The 17968-nt window shown below is 41.0% G+C and overlaps 1 protein-coding gene across 3 annotated transcripts in view; it reads right to left on the bottom strand.

The window, feature by feature from the left end:
• Positions 1-17968, bottom strand: part of CFAP58 (cilia and flagella associated protein 58) — a 118841-nt gene that overhangs the window by 40750 nt on the left and 60123 nt on the right. For all 3 annotated transcript variants that reach the window (XM_082722552.1, XM_082722551.1, XM_082722550.1), the window contains exons 10-15: positions 16234-16395; positions 15164-15310; positions 9384-9524; positions 8399-8622; positions 5563-5674; positions 3425-3529 (exon numbers count right to left, since the gene is read on the bottom strand). In XM_082722552.1, the coding sequence (XP_082578678.1) occupies positions 3425-3529; positions 5563-5674; positions 8399-8622; positions 9384-9524; positions 15164-15310; positions 16234-16395 (891 nt within the window). The remainder of the gene's footprint in view (positions 1-3424; positions 3530-5562; positions 5675-8398; positions 8623-9383; positions 9525-15163; positions 15311-16233; positions 16396-17968) is intronic.

Below are 17968 nucleotides of genomic sequence, written 5' to 3'. Positions count from 1 at the left end.
AGAAGTACAAATAGAATTTCAACTTAATCACTTACTAGTGTGGCAAAAATAAAAATATTTTTAGGTAAACAAACAAGCGTATTAGCCTCTGAAAAATGTATTGCTGAAATAATTATGAAAGGATACACTTTTAAAAGGAGATGGAACCTAGATGTAAGGAATTGGGGATATGAAGAAATAGAAAACAAAAGAACCAAGCCCACCTAGCTGGCTACGTCGGTGGGGCACGTCACTTTTGATCTCAGGGATGTGAGCTCAAGCACCATGTTGGACATAGGGCTTACTTAATAAAAAAAATTGAAAAACAAAGAAAACAAAAGAGCTGGTAAACATCTTGGTGAATCTGAATAAATATTCATTGACTCTATAAAAATCATGATTGCTGACAGGATCACGGTGGTATTTGGAGTTAAAAACATCAGATCCTTATGTTGTTAAGAATAAGCATATGGATCAGCTGTGGATTGGCTTAGACATGATGTCTACAATGTGTGTTCAACTTTTGAGGAAATCGATAAGACAGAGTGAGAATTACATTGAATGGTGGTAGCTTTTCAGAAAATAACTGGATAAACCAGGAAAAGGAGAATAGGGAGTAATGAGGAGAGAGTAACCAGTGGAGGACAAAAATGGGAATAAAGAAAACTCAATCCAACAAAAAAGCAGGAACAGGCTTTTTTTGAGCATTAAAATAATCAGGGTTAATCATAGAAAGTAAGTAAAATTATCAATAAATACAAATAGACTAGATATACCAATCAAAAGACAAATATATCAGACTGGACTTTTTTTTTAATTACAAGATACTCACCTAAAATATAAAGACATCAAAAGTTTAAAAGTATAGAGAACTTACGCACAAAAATCCCAGATAGAGTTGTATTAATAACAGGTTATTTTGTAAGTAAAAACATTAAGGATTGAAGAAGGTCCTCACGTAATATTAAGGGCATAATTCACCAGGAAGAAATAACAATTGCAACTTTTTACTTACCTTATGAACCTAATCTAAAATATACTTAAAGCAAAAAAAGTGACAGAACTACAAGAAATAGATAAATCTCCAAACTTTTTTTCAGTGATTATACAGACAAAAAATATTAGGAAAGATATAGATCTGGACAACACGATTAACGAGGTTTATCTAATGGACATCACAGAGACTCCTGAAGTTTGAACATTTAGAGAGTACGTAACAATTTCAAGCACACAGGCACCAGTAACAAAAACTGACTACTTTCATTGGTCCCAAAGCAAGTTTCAACAAATTCCAAAGAATCAGCAGAATACAGACCACAGTGCAAAAATATGAGAGATAGTAACTAAAAGATAACTTAAATGCATATATATTGGGGAATTTAAAGTTGTACTTTTAATTACCATAAGAGGAATAGCAGATATTTTTAAGACTTACTCTCAAAGGAGAAATATTTCTGAAAACAGAAAATATTTAGAACTCAAAGAAAATGAAAATGCCATATTTCAAACCCTGTGGGGATGAACTCAAGAAATCATTTAAAGGACATTTTATAGCTGTAGATGTTTCTCATAGAAAAGTAGATTTAACATTAATGAGCAAAGCTTCAGTCTTAAGACGGTAGAAAACAAGTACAATAAATCCAAAGCCTATAGAAGGAAAGAAGTAATAAAATTAAAGCAGTCAATGAAATATAAACTTATAACAAAATCTCCTTCTTTTTAAAAGAAAACAATGTGATAATAACCATAAAGGTATTGCACTGATAGAAAGTGTGAACTCTGGAGGTGATGGGTCTGGTTTGAGTCCCCGCTCTGCCACTTCCCAGTTGCGTGGCCTTTGGACGTGAATTGTGGCAGCATCGGTGGAGTTACAGCCTAAAGCCCGGACTACCCACCAGACCCCTGTGCCCATGCATGGATTGGTTACCCTTACAACAGGACTTCCAAGTTCTATACTCTAATGGGAGTGGCTTCCTCCTATAAAGAAACAGGCTATTACTGTCCCCATTGAACAGATGGAGAAACTGAGGTTTGGAAAATTTATGTACATCTCCCTAAAGTCACGTAATATAAGACCCTGGAGCTGGCTCAAGATGGGATCTTTCCGGCTGCAGAGTCTGCCCTCCCAACCACCAGGCTTATCTGTAAGAGAAGAGGCCGATCCCAAAGGGTCATTCAGCCTAGCCCTGCTCTAGAAAGTTACTTCCTATATATACCCAACCTCAGAGACAACGTCTTTGAAGGTAAAACATAAAAGAAAAGGGGTAAATGCATAGAAGTCCCTTGCTTGGGTATAGAAGTTCCTGCTCTTCCTAACGGTAACCCAGCAGTTAAGATCATGGGCTTTGGAGTTAGAAATAATAAGAACGGTTGCTAATATTTATTAAACACTATGTACCAAGCATAATACTAAGCTCTTTCCATCTTTACAACCTCCCTTTCTGCAGGTTCTGTTATTGTCCCATAACACAGATTAAGAACCTGAGGTGCCGAGAAGTTAACCTCACGCAGATATAAATTGGCAGAGGCAGGATTCGAACCCTGTCCACCGAACACCAGAGCTTACATCCTTTTTTTTAGATTTTATTTATTTATTTGACAGAGAGAGAAGTCACAAATAGACAGAGAGGCAGACAGAGGGGCGGGGGAAGCAGGCTCCCTGCTGAGCAGAGAGCCCAATGCGGGGCTCGATCCCAGGACCCTGAGATCATGACTTGAGCCAAAGGCAGAGGCTTAATCCACTGAGCCACCCAGGTGTCACCAGAGCTTACATTCTTATCCATGCTTCACTCCGGGAGCCCAACCTCCTCATCCACTGATTGGGGGTGACAATAGCCACCCCACCCCCCAAACTCTGAAGAGGAACTGAGACAGGTAGGGAAAGCCACAAGCACAGAGTCTGGCATGATGGCAGTAATGGTCGTGACAGCTGACACTTGCAAAGACACGGACCTAAAATGATTTTACCATTCCTGATTGTTCCAGAATAACTGAATGCATAAAGTCCACAAAAAGAAGCCTTTCCTTCCAGTTCATCTCACAAATCTTCAAGAGGACAGATCATCTATGCTTTCTATGTGAAAGCTTATTTTCAAAATCAAGATCATAGCATTTCCCACCATATAAAGACATAAAGAAAAGCATTTAAAAGAATCTGACAAATAAAACTGCAGAGAAGTGGGGGGGGGGGGTGAAGGCTCACATCACCCAATGCAGTAAGTCTAGCCTTCAACTTCATTTTCCAGAATTCTTGAAATATCAGTGATGGCAGCATAAAAGACCAATTAATCATGTTGTTTGTTCTCTGTGTGTGAGTCACTGTTGCCATCTACAGTTAAAGATGGGGCCATGCAGCGCTGCCAAAGAGCTCATTCTAAAAGCACCTAGAGATGGTGATGCTCAGAAAACACGCTTGCTCAGTGAGTCCAGAAAAGAAAGACGCTACCTGCAGGAGAAGCTCTTTCTCAACCACCTCTTCCGTCTTGCTGATGAGACGTTTCTGCAGGGTGTGGATCTTCTGTATCAGCTCAAAGGTACTGGGGTCACTGGCCTGTTCAAAGGGAACAAAATAAAGCAGCTGAGATATCCCCAGTTCAAAGCACTGAAGTCTCTATGTAAAATAATTCTTTTCTTATTAAAATGTATCATCTCTGCAGAGACCCCACACAGAGAGAATTAAAACCAAAATAAAAATAAAAGAGCATAACAGATTGCGATGGCCATCAAAAAAAAAGCTGAAGTTTGGCTAATGTATTATCTGTTGGCTCTAGTTGGTCAATAAATGGAAAATGAACACATGTATTCTGCCGGGGGGAACAAGGATAATACTAACAATCATGATAGCTACTATGCATTATACCTGATTCTTTGCCACCGTCCCAACACCCTGCTAAGTGCTTTTCATACAATATCAAGTTTTAGGCCCATGACAGTCCTAAGAGACATCACTGGTCTTCCCCTCTTACAGAGAGGGCAACTGAGGCTCTGAGGAATAAGTCATCCACCCACACTGGTAAGAGTCAGAGCTGGATTAGGCTCAGATATGCCCGGCTCTTGAGTCTACCGTCCTTCATTACTATGCTCTGAGGCTTTTCCTCCTATGCCCTCTGTTTCCGAATGAATGAGACAGGCTTCCCTAATTTATTCAAACTCAGGATTCTCCTTTGGTAATTGCCAACAAGAAGATTCATTATAGCCTATGATGGGGAAGGTTTCTAGGATGTAGACTTCTGCTAATAATTGGCAGCAAAACACGACCATGGCATTTAGCTCTCAAATGGGGTTATCAATCCGTTAAGCTCTGAGGCAACTTCAATAACTATCTGTGTACAATTCAAACAAACGCTACAGTTATAAATTGATAATCTGTCCTCTCGACTTTGAGCCAAAGTTCTGCTTTCAACTGTACTGACATTTTGAATTAATCTAGCAGCTAAATATTTTCATCTGCTTCCACAATATTTTCTAATTTTTTAAATAGAAATTGACACGGAATTGGAAACTTTAAAGATCTGCTTGAAAACACATGGAATAAACTAACGCGACAGTAAATGAATTTTAAGTCTTCAGCTCTACTTTCCCAGACACATCCATATTATTGTTGGTTTAGTAAATGACACCACTCTTGGCATTTAAAGAGGAATAAATTAGGGTCAAAACCACGGGGAGAAAACATTCCACTGACTTTGACTTTGCTTAAGAAATACTAAGCAGTGCCAACTGACATCCACATACTGGGACTAGATCTGGCATACATTCATCTGGCAAGAATGGACGTTGTTAAAATGCAGGCCTCATGTTTACATAGTAATTTGTAATGCATTATCCTTAATGCTTTCTTCATTAAAAGGAAAAGGTAGAAATGAAAAAAAAAAACTGACTTGGCTGATGGCTCCTTCTTATGTCCTATACTTTCACCCTCCCCAAACCCTAACTGGTGGTGTCGTCAAAGCCCCTCCTGGCACCCACAGGGCTGGCCACAACTCTGAGACAGGGCCATCTTTTCCTTGAATAAGCAGAGTTTATCGTTAACTGTTATCTGTAGGGCTGGTGGTAACGTCTATCAGGAAGTCCTAAAATAAAATATGAGAGTTGTTATCCATCAGCTACCAGTGAGACATTTGCTGTGTCCCCAGATCCTCAGAGAAAGGGTTTGGCTCACACAATGCTAGTCTTTAAAAAAAAAAAAAAAAAAAGCCTTGTTTCCTGTAGCAAAAAAATGCAAAGACGAGCTGAAAGAAGGTACAGCTGCTGGTAGCCAGGTTGGCTAAAGGCAATCAACAATCTGAGACAGGTAGCTTTCGGAGTACTGGTTGACCAAAAACTACCTACCAGGAAAAATCTCATTTGGGGAGGCCAGCTCACAACTCACCTGGGTCTTCTTTAAATGGAAGGGATTTTGTCTAAGACTTTTTAAACAAAACCCAAGTAAACCATCTGGTTCTGGAACAACCCAATTTACATTTGATCCAGACTTACATTTTAGGTGACAATTTTCGTAGCATTAAATAAAACCGAGCTTCTTCCTGTGCTTTAGGTAGGAGATTGTGTGGGGTAGGAGAGGAAGGCTCTCTCAGGTGTTACCTCAAGCTTTCTCCATCTGTGCACGTTCATGGGGTTCTCTAGCTCCTCCTCCAGGGCTCGACATCGTGTCCTCTCCTTCAAGAATTCTCTTTGCATGTGGAAAAGCTCCTGCCTGAATAAGACAAGCTTTGTCTTATTAAGAAATTCTCCACCATTTGGAGAATTTATGTGGCTATAGACCCACTATACCATACATAAAAAGTTGGCATTAGGGAGACTTCTGTGAACACAGGCCAGCCTCCAGCCAGACACAGATGTTACCAATCCCTGCAGGGCACAAAACCTCAGCGTTATCTTTAATGGAAGTACCAGAGCTTCAGAAACATGATTCTGAATACCCAAGGAGTTTACAAGTATATAAGAAGAACAGGGCGGAAGTGAATTATGAGAATTTCAATATGCTCTTCAATGCTTCTAAATATCTCTACATAAAGAACAATCTATCTTGTATGTTCTACCACCAAATATGGCACCTCACTGCAGGACACTGAGGCTCCGGTGATGACCTGACACCAATCAGGGTAGTGAATTTCACCCTGACTGTGCACTGGAGTCACCTGGGGAGCTGCACAACCCACCTTCGCCTGGACCCAACCCCTGCAGGGATTCTGAAACCTTCATTGGTCAAGCATGTTACTTGGGTTTCATAGGTTGTAAAGTCCTCCTGATAATTCTAATGCACAGCAAGGATGGAGAAGGATAGAGTTAGCTGTGATATTTTATTTGATGGTCCACAACTAACTACACAGATGGCTGCAGAAGTCCTGAAGAACTAGCTCTGGCTCAGACCTACTGCTCCAATCTGCGGGAATCTCTAGTTAATAGGCCTGCGCATCAGCCATTCATAGGACCCTGGGAGCTGGCAGCCACCCTATGGAACAAGGCGCTTTGTTGCGGGGCGGAGAAGAGGCAAACACTCACGTTGACATGGGCAATAAGGATATTATTATCTGTCCTCGCCTGTTGTGGGTGTGCAGATTACTAATACCAAGCCATCTCTTTTACTTAATTGCTTCATTTAAACCAATAATACAACTTCCCCTCATTAGCAAGACAAACCATTAGAATTAAATGCATGATGTTCACTCAACAGGGAGCTCAGCACAAGCTGCTTAGAATTAAAAGCATATTTTTAACACTTCGATTTTCTAGAATGTCGTCAGAAGAGAAGGGTGGGAGGGAGTGTTAGCTACTGTTATGGACAGGTTACTTTGTTCTAGGCTCTGCGCTAGGCACATTGTGTTGGTTTTGATGTTTAGCTACAAGTCGAAAGCTCAGAGAAGTTAAGAGATTTGCCCAAGGTCACACAGCTTGTGGGTGGCAAGGCTGAGATTGGAATTCATGCTGGCTTGCCTCCAATATCTTCAGTGAGTTGTCTTCCCATTGAAGCTGTTATCCACAAGCCAGTGATACTGACTAGGAATGGGTAGAATATGGTCCTTTGTGTATATAATAGAAATAACTCATGGCTGGCAAGTTTAGTGATGATCTTCGAAAACACTCAATAGCTCCTTAGAATGAACGTGTTTGTCTTAGAAATGTCAGTGATGGTATTTCTGGATAGTAAACTCCATGCGTGATTTTTTAAACCCTCCTTTATGTTTTTTTCTGCATTTGCCACATTTTCTACAGTGAGTGTGTTCTAAGTTCATCATCTGAAATACAAGCAACTCTAGAAAAAAATAAAAAGTATTGATCCCTCCTCGATGGTGGCAACTTCCCTTGCTATTCCTGATTATAATCGCTGCATCTAAATATCAACACTATCTTCTAATTCAATTCACTTAAGAAGCAGATGCGGCCCGTGTCCTTATCCCAAGGTGGTCAAGGATACTGTTCATCTACAAGTCCACAGGGAATAAGGACAGCTCCAGAGACAACACCAAGCCTCTTACTTGGTTTCCTGCAATTGCCTATATAAAACATGGTGAGGTTTTCCCAAAGGGGAAGTAGATCTTGTATAATACAAGATTTAAGGCCAGAAGAAGGCCCACTAAGTTAAAGTAAAAGCTGCAGAAGATAAATCAAGAGTGAGATATAAAATTTGGCTGCCTTCTAAAGAAACAGAGTTTTCAAATACTGATAAAATTAAATTTTTTCCCTTCTTTTCATTCTGTATATAATTCCAAGAAAAAGATGTGCAAATGTTACCAGGATTAAATTTAAATACTGCTGCTCGATCGCTTGCATGCTGCCTACTTAAAGAAATTCTGAAAAGCTCATTGGGGGAAATGGTTTTCTGAATTATATCTAGCTTGTGTCTGTGATCTGCCCTGAAATTTCTTTTTTTTATTATTTTCTTTTTTTTTAATTTTTAAAAAATATTTTATTTATTTATTTGACAGAGAGAGATCACAAGAAGGCAGAGAGGCAGGCAGAGAGGGGGGGAAGCAGACCCCCTGCTGAGCCGAGAGCCCAATGTGGGGCTCGATCCCAGGACCCTGAGACCATGATCTGAGCCAAAGCCAGGGACTTAACCCACTGAGCCACCCATGTGCCCCAACTTTCTTTTTTAAAAGCCAGAATACATTTCTAAAAAAATATTTTTGCACTCACTTATATTCCCTTGAGGACAAACTAGTTCACTTTTTTGGTGACCTAGAAAGGGCACAATGTAGATTCTCAATTATGGAAAATTTGTTCTCATTATTTGCTCATAATTTCATCATATGAGAAAACTGATTTATACAACCTGATATAGACCTTCCACAACCAATAAGCAATGAACATATAAGGTCATTTCAGGAGGTCCCCCGAGACCATGGTGCCCTTACCTCTGAGTTCATCAACGTTAGCCTGTTACTATTATTATTATTATTATTATTATTATTATTACCTGAGTTCATCGACATTAGCCACACTCCTGGCAAGAATCCCCTTTTCTCTGCGGAGTTTCTTAATCTCAAGTTTGAGAATTCTCATGTCCTCCACCCTCTGGTTGTACTGGCTCTCGCCTTTATTCAGCACAGACTGTTGGATCTTGATCTTCTCGTAGAGCAAAGCCAACTCATCATTACGCCGGACAAGCTGAGACCCGAGGATATCTCTCTCGCTGATGACCTAGAAAGACAGGGAAAAGCATGGCCATTAGGGAAACAAAAGTCTCATTTTCATCAAGCAGCCTCTTTCATCCTGTCAAAGATCCCTCAAATGTCCATGTATGTGTACGAGGCATCCAGTGGGCAGGGCACTGGAAAGATCCTGCTAGACATTCAGCACAGCTCCTCCCATGGGTTTGCAGTCCCATCCGAAAGAGAAAGAGTACAACAAATCATCCATCATCATCATCATCCCACATTTCTTGGCCTCTGGGTGTTTGTGTTTTTTCCCAACCCATTATTTTATAAATGTTAGATTTTGAATGACTTTATGGTGGACTAGCTCTTGCCCATTTCCACCAGTCCTTACTGTCTTACACTAGCCACTTTCTTTTTTTCAACCTGCCAAATCTCTGAAAGCATTTAAGTTCCTAACCCCCTAATTATGCATTTGAGTTTCTAACTCCAGAATTATATAATTATTCATTGCAATTACATGTGAGCAATTATATTGTACTGGAATATAAGGTCCCTGTTCTCAGGGACCTTATTTTCCCATTGATCAGGGTATCCCCAATGCCTAAAGGATAGTAAATTGTTCATAAATATGCCTTGAATAATGAATGACTATTTCATAAGTTATCAACAGAAGATGGGTCTCTACTGCTGTTCTTCCAACAGATGGAATGCAAACCCTAGAAAAGAATGAGGATTCATGAAAAGTGAAGCAAACAGTTGTGTCTGCAGAGGAGACCTGCAGGTCTGGTGAGGAGGGGTTCCTACCTGGTCTAATTCCTTCTTCTGTCTCAGCCTCTCCCCATCAGCCTCAGCGATGATTCGCAGGAGTTTTCTCTCTTCTGCTTCCTGCTTTTCAATGAAGTGTTTGGTCTCCAGAGCTTGTTGTCTTAGCTTCTGCAGCTCAGCCTGACAAAGAATGAAAGATACAGAGAGATTTCGCTCTGTGGCAATACAGACCTGGACATTGGGCCCAGATTTAGATGCACAGTTGTTCTTCTTACACTGACCCCCTGATGTTTCGTTTAGCGTGGTTTGATCACTCTCCCAAGCAAAACCAGCTTCACTCACACACACATGCACACACACAGACAGGCCTTGCAATAGTGTTGTAAAGAAACAACAGTGTACATCACAGTGATCATGTTTATTCCATGTGTTGTGCCCTTGAGGGATTTCCATCCTTTTTCTAGATACGGATAGCAGAGGCTTCATTGGCATTCAGCAGCTCTTCTCTTCCCAGCTAAACAAGGTGAGAATTCACAAAGAATAGTGCAGAGGAGGATGTAGGGGTGAGGACAGGGGAGGGCCTTTGTATGCACTACCTCCTGTAATGTCCCAACACAAACAACACATCAACCATAAAGATAAAGCCTGTTGCAAGAAAAGAATAAATTAACAAAGAGAATGACCAAGTGTCTATCTTGATGGAACAGAAGAGATGTCATGATATAAAAAGATATATAGATTCTATTCCTCAGACGCCTCCAATCTAGATGAGAAGATAAGATATACAAGTATATGTGAATATTAACAATTCCAGGCAGTGATTTTTTCAATATCTTTATTAGCACACAGAGTACTGATGTTACAGGAGGTCAGAGGACTATGGTTGTCAGGGAGGCTTCCTGGAAGAGCTCAGATCTTGAAGCTCTTGAGGTTACATGGAAATTGTAAGAGTGATGGGGACGAGGTGCCATGGACTGGTCAGTTTCAGAAGGAAAATACCTCTCATCAAAGGACACATTCACTTCAACCCCACGAGTATGTTTGTGACCTACAGTATCTCTGGCATGATACCAGGCATTTTGCATAGCTACTCTCATCCCATTTTACAAATACAATGTGTAGGAGACAAAGAAAACCAAATTCGCTTGCCCAAGGTCACGCAGCTAGTAAAGAGCAGAGTTTAGATTGCAACCCAGATCTTTTGATTCCAAAGCCTGTGGAATCTTTTGATTCCTAGCAGGGGTGGCTAGCACCACCCAATTGTTTCAGGCAAAATACAAAAAGTAAGGCTTGAAAGACTCATCATCCATTAGAAATGGCAAATATAACCAACTATGTTACAATGTGGAAATGGTATTTACTGTGGAAAAAAAGACATGGGAGTACCCAGAGATGAGTTTCTAATTCCTGCCTGCCTAGGGGTTAGAGGGAAGAAACAGTGAGACCCTTGGCAACTGACAGATATTTCCTAAGAGAAGAGGCTTGTGTTGGGGGAAGGCATTAACCAGACAAGCATGCAAACTGTAAAGTATGTTCACCATACAGCCAAGCATCCAGTGTGGCTGATTATTGGAGTGTGGGGTTGTGAATAGCAGGAGGTAAAACTGAGCCAGACAGGGAAGGGCTTTATATGCCACACACTGTACAGAGTATGCAAGAAGGAGCCACAGAAGTATTCTCATTAAAGGGAAGAAGAGTATGTCTTTGAGAGGTTCCATGCCCACATGGGAAGGACAGGTTTTTATCACAGACCAGGTCAACAGAAAATGAGAAGAGAGCTCTGATTTCACCCATGCCTGGAAACACAAGGGAGATGACAAGATGATTTTAAGACTCAGTGACCTGCAAGTTGGCAAATGACAGTAAAAGAAAGTGATACATTTTTTTCTTCAAGGAAGTATTGTGACACCCCCCCCACCACCCACCCACCCAGAAAGTTGACCGGGATGATAGAAAACCTCTTACTTACAAAGTGCCCAACACAACTTGAGTTGGGTTGGACTCATGGAGACCAAGAGTCATGAATTTCATACCTCAATCTTGTCCAAATAGTAGAAGATACTGCACGCCTAGTAATAGACATGTAATGTCACAGACTAAATGCCTCTGGCTACTGTAAAATCGAAGGATTCTTTTATGACATTTGGTTCGTTCACTCATGAAATATGTTTTGGTTTGGGGATAAGCGAAAGGAAAGGCGTTCTGAGAAAAGATCTGGTCTAGTATTTACCACTATGGGGGATTGCCTACTGGGAAAGAGAGCAAAGAACCAGCCTTTCTCTTTCTATCAACAGTTAAGGTGACAGTGAAGACAGCCATAAAATACCTGCATGGCTCATGTTTTCTTTAATAAAACTTTTATTTTCCCAGATGTGCAACATTCACTTCCCTGTTCCTAAGTGCCAAGAGCTGATCAGAATCCATCAGCAGAACAAAATGAAACCCCCGTTATATTAAAATGCAATCAACGGTGTGTAAAGGTATCTGTCTGAGATGTAAAACCATTCACGCGTTTGGCATTGCTGTGTGTTTGTGTTTTTTTTTTAACCACAATATATCAAAATTCTGAGTGGTCTCCTTATGTCATAAATGTATGGGCTGTAAACAAGATGTGGCATTAGACTATGGCAGCAAATGTTAACATCAACAAAATACCTTGAGTCTAATGCATTTAGCAGCTATAAATCTGAGCTGTCTCACCCAGGAGAGATGGTAACTGCTGTGTGCCCAAAAGCCCATCAAACAATGTTCTAGAGGGGACCTGAGGTATCCTAATCTCTCAAAGCATTGCTGGTGGTATGAAGTAGTAATACACTCACAGGACACACTCTTTAGTCTCTGCCTCCACAATTATCTTTGTGATGGGGTTTACAGAATATCTATCATCCAATATGGCTGTAGGCACACATCGCAACTCAAGAACCATACACCCCGGTGTTTCACCCATTCGTACATGATCCCGACATTCTCTGGGTGTCACAGAAACCATCTGTTTACATCTAAAACAAATAGGACCACCCAAAGTTTTCCAGCCATGGGAATAATTGGGCTTCCCCTCTCTCTCTCTGGCAGCTCCCAGCCAGGTCATCCTAGTAAAAGGATAAGGTGCCCTAAAGCCAGGTGCTAATGTGATGCCGGGTTCTGGACAAAGAGAATCCGCTACTGAATTATTCACCAGGAATCAAAGCGCTGTCACAGTGATGTGGGATGATTTGGAGGTGATGAGGCAGAATCAGGGGCTTGTTAGGACACTCCAAATGAGACAGCTCCGTCAGCGCTGATGAGACAAGACTGGGACAGAATGGGCAGATGAACGCACATGCGGCAATATCTACAAGGACTATTGACATTCTGTCATAACCATAATGTGCTGACGATGTCTAGAATACTGAGGGGTCAGTAGAGCCTGGTAGCAACTGAGAGAGGAACAGAAACATGGAAGGAGCAAGAGGTTTCTTCTGAGGGGAATGAATGAGGATGAAGATGATCTACTAAGGACAACAGTTTGTCATCTTGGAGAAGTAGTCAATTGGGTGGTCCTGTCTAAAGGTGTCCCTCAGTCTGCCACACAGGAGGGGACTTGCCCTTCCAGAGGCATTCCGTGCCTACAGAGCTTTGTAGAACACAACAATAAGCTAAATGTCTCTTGGAGCAAGGTTACTAGAAAATCTGCCCTTCCCTCCTGGGTTTTGGTTTGCGAACTTCAGATGCATGATATCCAGAGATCTGTGCAAATTGTTATTCAAATATGAGGCTAAAAAAGTCAAGAGGCTGAAACTCAACATTTGCGCTGTCATATTTTTCTAAAGAATGTCAGACAAGCTTCGTGATAGACCAAAATTATCCAGTCGAAGCACCATTACAAGTCACCCTTGGATAACCTCAAATAATAAATCAAGCAGGCATCCTTTCTCTGTTCCTCATTCTTACCTCCATGGGAAATGCTGAGGGAAAAAGTCCTCCTGGTTTCACAGTAAGTCCAAAGCAATCATCTTTCTATAATCAATAGCCCCAAGCTCTCCAGACCTAGGATTCCCCACTTAGAGCAAGCTCTCTAGGGCAGAAGCCCTTTAAACTCATCTTCCATGTTCACCCGCTGTCAGTTCTACTGGTCCAGGACCAAAAAACAGAGCCCTATTGCCCTTTCTTTTCTTTTATTCTGATGCTTCTTTGGAGCTATATATGCATGATGATGGAAGGCATAATTGAAACAAATATTAACCAAAGTCAAACTCTAGGGAGTTAGGAATAACTGATCTTTTGCCTAGGACATTGCTTTTTCTAAAGCAGAATTTTGAAGAAGGCGGGTAGTTCTACCTTGGACCCCATTATGGGGTAACAATCTTTTGGAAAAGAACATTAGTTGGGAAAGCAAGAGATGAAGATCGATGTCATCCTATAAAAAGAAAGAGATGACCAAATAGAGTTGTACTGAAGCCTTGCTAACATGGGTCCATGCGGCCCATGGTGAAGCAATGTTTATAATAAGATTCTTCAGATTCATTCAATGGCAAATAAACTCATCCCACTACAGGCTTTGCTATCATCTACAAAATGATTCTTTCAAACAAGGAAAACAGGGGCAAAGATGCAGGATATTTTCTAACTTAAAATTATATATTTATATTTCTTTATATGGAAATGAATTTTAATGCACAATTTTTTATTTGCTTTTTATCATAAGCTAGAGTGGGGAGACGAAAGTCTCAGGTAAATATCAATTATCATATCCTTTCTGTACAGACACTTTTGTTATATTTTAATCTTTCTCAAACCAAATGTGCCTTGATTTCATGTAGTAGTTTTATTTCCTTGAAGACCTATCATTAAGTTGACAAAACCTATTATGAAATTGAGAGTGCATATTTCAATCTATGGCATCTTGGAATCAAGGAAATTTGGCTTTAAAGCTGTCCAACACCAGCTACACACTTTCAAGACAGGAACTATCTTTGAAAACTAAAATGCAGAAACCAAGACACCCAGTCTCTGATTTGCTATAGAGACTTCCTCCAAGTGGCTCATAAACACCCATGAGTATTCTGCATATACATTTCCCAAGTGAAAGTGATACTTGCATAGCCTTAGTTCCTTTTTAACTCCTTGGTCAAATGGATTAAAAGGGAAATCTATTGGCTTGGATAGGAAAAGAAAAATACTTCAGGTTTAGTGAATGTGTATAATAAAACATATTTCACTTGAGGATTTGAAATGGTATAATTATTTGGTATGTATTCTTGGAAAAGGTCTTTATATTAGTAGATAAATAATGTGCCAAGTTGGTAAATTTAAAAGGGTACGTCTTAGGAATATACAGGAAGACAGAGGTGATTCCCTGGAGGAGGGGCTAAGGCGAGTGCAGGCAGAAAAGTCAGGTGCACATAAAGTAATCACCTATTAGGGGCAGCGGGACAAAAGGTCTTGCCAGCAGCACCTTATGGAAGACCCAGGGAGGAGTTTAGGTGGGTTGGGCATGGGTGCTGGATGCAAGTTGTAAATGCAAAAGGACTGTGGCAAGCCAGCAAGCACCAGGCCTTCTTGGGCACTGGCAACGTGCTCCGTTCTCTTCTGCTGATGGGATGACAGCAGTTGGTGAACTAGCTGCTTATGCGTCTCCACCAGCCTCTTCCCCACTTCTACCTGGGAGCACTGCCCAGAAGAGACCTGCCCTGGAAGGGGTGTGGCTCCTCCTATGGTTCCTCTGTTGTTCTCCCCGCCCCTCGTTCCTTCAGTGAGTGCCCAGCCTGCCTCACGGGGAGGGGGAGGGGGAGCAGACAGACAGACTCCTGCCACCACCATTTTTATCGCCAATTCTATACCTTCAGAGTTTCCTTCTCCTTTTCTATCCGCTGCTGTTCCAGGTGCAGCTTCACAAGGGCTGACTCTTTGGCTGAGATTTCTTCTTTCAGCTGATCTACCTGATGGGTCATAATCTTCAATTTTCTCTTCATTTCTGTTATTTCATCCTAATAAAATGAAAGGAGAAATGTTTGAAAGTGAATTAAATAGACAACACCATTTGTATAAAAATTCCATCCATATTCAAGAGCTTTTAAGGGAAGCTTTCTCCAAACAGCGGTCTCCTGAACAATGACCACTGGGCTATTCCTTTGTCTCTTGTGCCCATCAACCTCCAAGTCTTAACTCTCAAAATACTCTCATGCAATATTCACAAAGTATGCAAAATGACTATGTCACACACACAACACACATACAAAACACACGATACATATATACAGCAGTACAACATGCGTGACATACATGTGACACACGTATGACGTACAACACATGCAACATGCATGCCACATGCAACACATACAGCCAAACACATACAATACAGGCATATAACACATACAATACACAGAGCACGTGTGCACAACACATGACACAACATATGCAGCACACATGACCCGCAACACACGTGGCACAGACAACAAACACAGCATGTACACACAATACATACAACAAACATGCACATACAACACACACGCTTTATTCCTTGTTTTACAAGGGAGGAATTGGCCCCACAACAAACATTATAACTAAAAGGTCACAAAGCAAAGATCTGCAATTAAATGACAAGAGCGTGCTGCTCCCCTCTGAGTCATGGTCACTATTAGCAGTTCTAAAAATTAGAAACAGGAGAACAGCAATTCTACAATTCTACATAATAATTAAAGCAGGACCATGATCTTCACATCCCATCAAGCTGTGTCATTTCCACTTCAAACAAGCTGATAGTTCAGCACAAACTGATCTTCTCTCTCAGGTGAATTCCATGAGATTTCTGGTTTGCCCTGTTCTAAATTCTGCCATTAGGAAAACAGAAACTGCTTGAAACCCAGAAGCGGGGAGGAGTCAAAACGTAAAGACTAAATACATTCTTTACCTGAGCCTCAACCAGATTTTTGCTATACAGATTTCTGTCTGACCTCACGGCTTCATACAGGTTCTGTTGTTGTTTTAACTTAGTCTCTGATTCAGCGATTTTTTTCCTGTAGTCAAAAATCTGCATTTCACGGATTTTTATGTCTTCCATGTTCATGAGGACCTGGAGAAGAAATAAGTATATTAAATGGTTAAAGAGCCGATCTGTTTTTATCAGTTCGGGACAAACAGAGATTTTGATCTAAGGGTAGCTGGTAGAAATGCTCACAATCAGAAAATCTTACTGTGGTTATAATCACTGCGGTACAACACAGAAATTCAGCCCAGCTGATTAGGGGCAAACATACATTTGATCTACGCTAGAGTTCTGCCCAAGCATGAAGGCTTAGTGCAGTTATTTTGTGATGACGAGAAGAAAAAAATAAATTCTTTCAGTTCTGAAAACCTCTCCCAAACACCCACCCAGCAAAAAAGAGAAAAGAAAAAGAAAAGGCACCAGTTTAAACAGATCTTCACATGGAGCACTAAGAAAGATAAGAAATAACTTAGCTTATTTCTGGAGCATAACAAATAGCATGGAGGACATGGGGAGTTAGAGAGAAGGGAGTTGGGGGAAATTGGAAGGGGAGGTGAACCATGAGAGACTACAGACTCTGAAAAACAATCTGAGGGGTTTGAAGCAGCAGGGGGTGGGAGGTTGGGGTACCAGGTGGTGAGTATTATAGAGGGCACGGGTTGCATGGAGCACTGGGCGTGGTGCAAAAATAATGAATACTGTTATGCTGAAAATAAATAAAAAATAAGTAAAAAAAAAAAAGAAATAACTTAGCTGTTTGGCCACCTTCATAGCTTTGGAAATTTAACGGTGAGAAAGAAAAGGGGCCTCTGGACATCGATAGCAATCAAAACGCTGTCTCGCCAATATCAAACTCGCTCCATCCGGGAAACTCAAAGGACTTCATAAAAATGCATTCTATTGTGCACCAAACACTTCAAGGCAAGATGAGATGTGAGAATAACTGCCTGTTTTTTGCAAGTATGAAAAACCGAGGCACAGAATTCCACTGCGAGCCAATACTTCTCAACAAGCAATCCATACAGCTGAAATTACATAATCATGACTCTCAGCTGCAGTGTCCACAGAAATTGATTTTTTAAGGACAAACTTCTTCGAAAATTCCTTAAGAAGAAAAACTTTTGCATTGATTGAATCAATGGAGTTATGGTCTGGACAAAAGCTGGAATGCACAAGGAGAAAATTCTTCAGAGTTTTACTGCATCGTGGTGACGTTCTCTTAATGGTTTACAGCTTAAGGAGGCGGGTAAACAGAACAGAAGGCCAGGCAGGTTCTTGCACTAACACGGCCAGGGAAGGTTCCTCTAGAGAAGAGGCATTGTACCTAGAACTGAACCGTCAGAAAGTACTTAGACCTTTGCCATGCTCCTACTATTCTCAACTGTGGGCTACCTGTGAGCAGCACGTTCCCAAATCATTGCCCTACGCAAGCCTTTCTTCCACCTGTGGAATTAGTACGCTCCAAGAAAACCCTGTTCTAAAGTTTTGCCATCAGAGGTAATAATAGCTAGTGTTTAATATGTTCATCCTTTATATATTTTTTTAAGATTTTATTTATCTATTTGAGAGAGTGAGAGTGAGAGAGAGCATGAGAGGAGAGAAGGTCAGAGGGCGAAGCAGACTCCCCGTGGAGCTGGGAGCCTGATGCAGGACTCCATCC

The sequence above is a fragment of the Mustela nivalis genome (genome assembly GCF_964662115.1).
Source record: "Mustela nivalis genome assembly, chromosome: 2".
In the NCBI taxonomy this organism is placed as follows: Eukaryota; Metazoa; Chordata; class Mammalia; order Carnivora; family Mustelidae; genus Mustela; species Mustela nivalis.
Note: the sequence above shows the minus strand (reverse complement) of the source record. Positions and strands in the feature narration are given on the sequence as shown.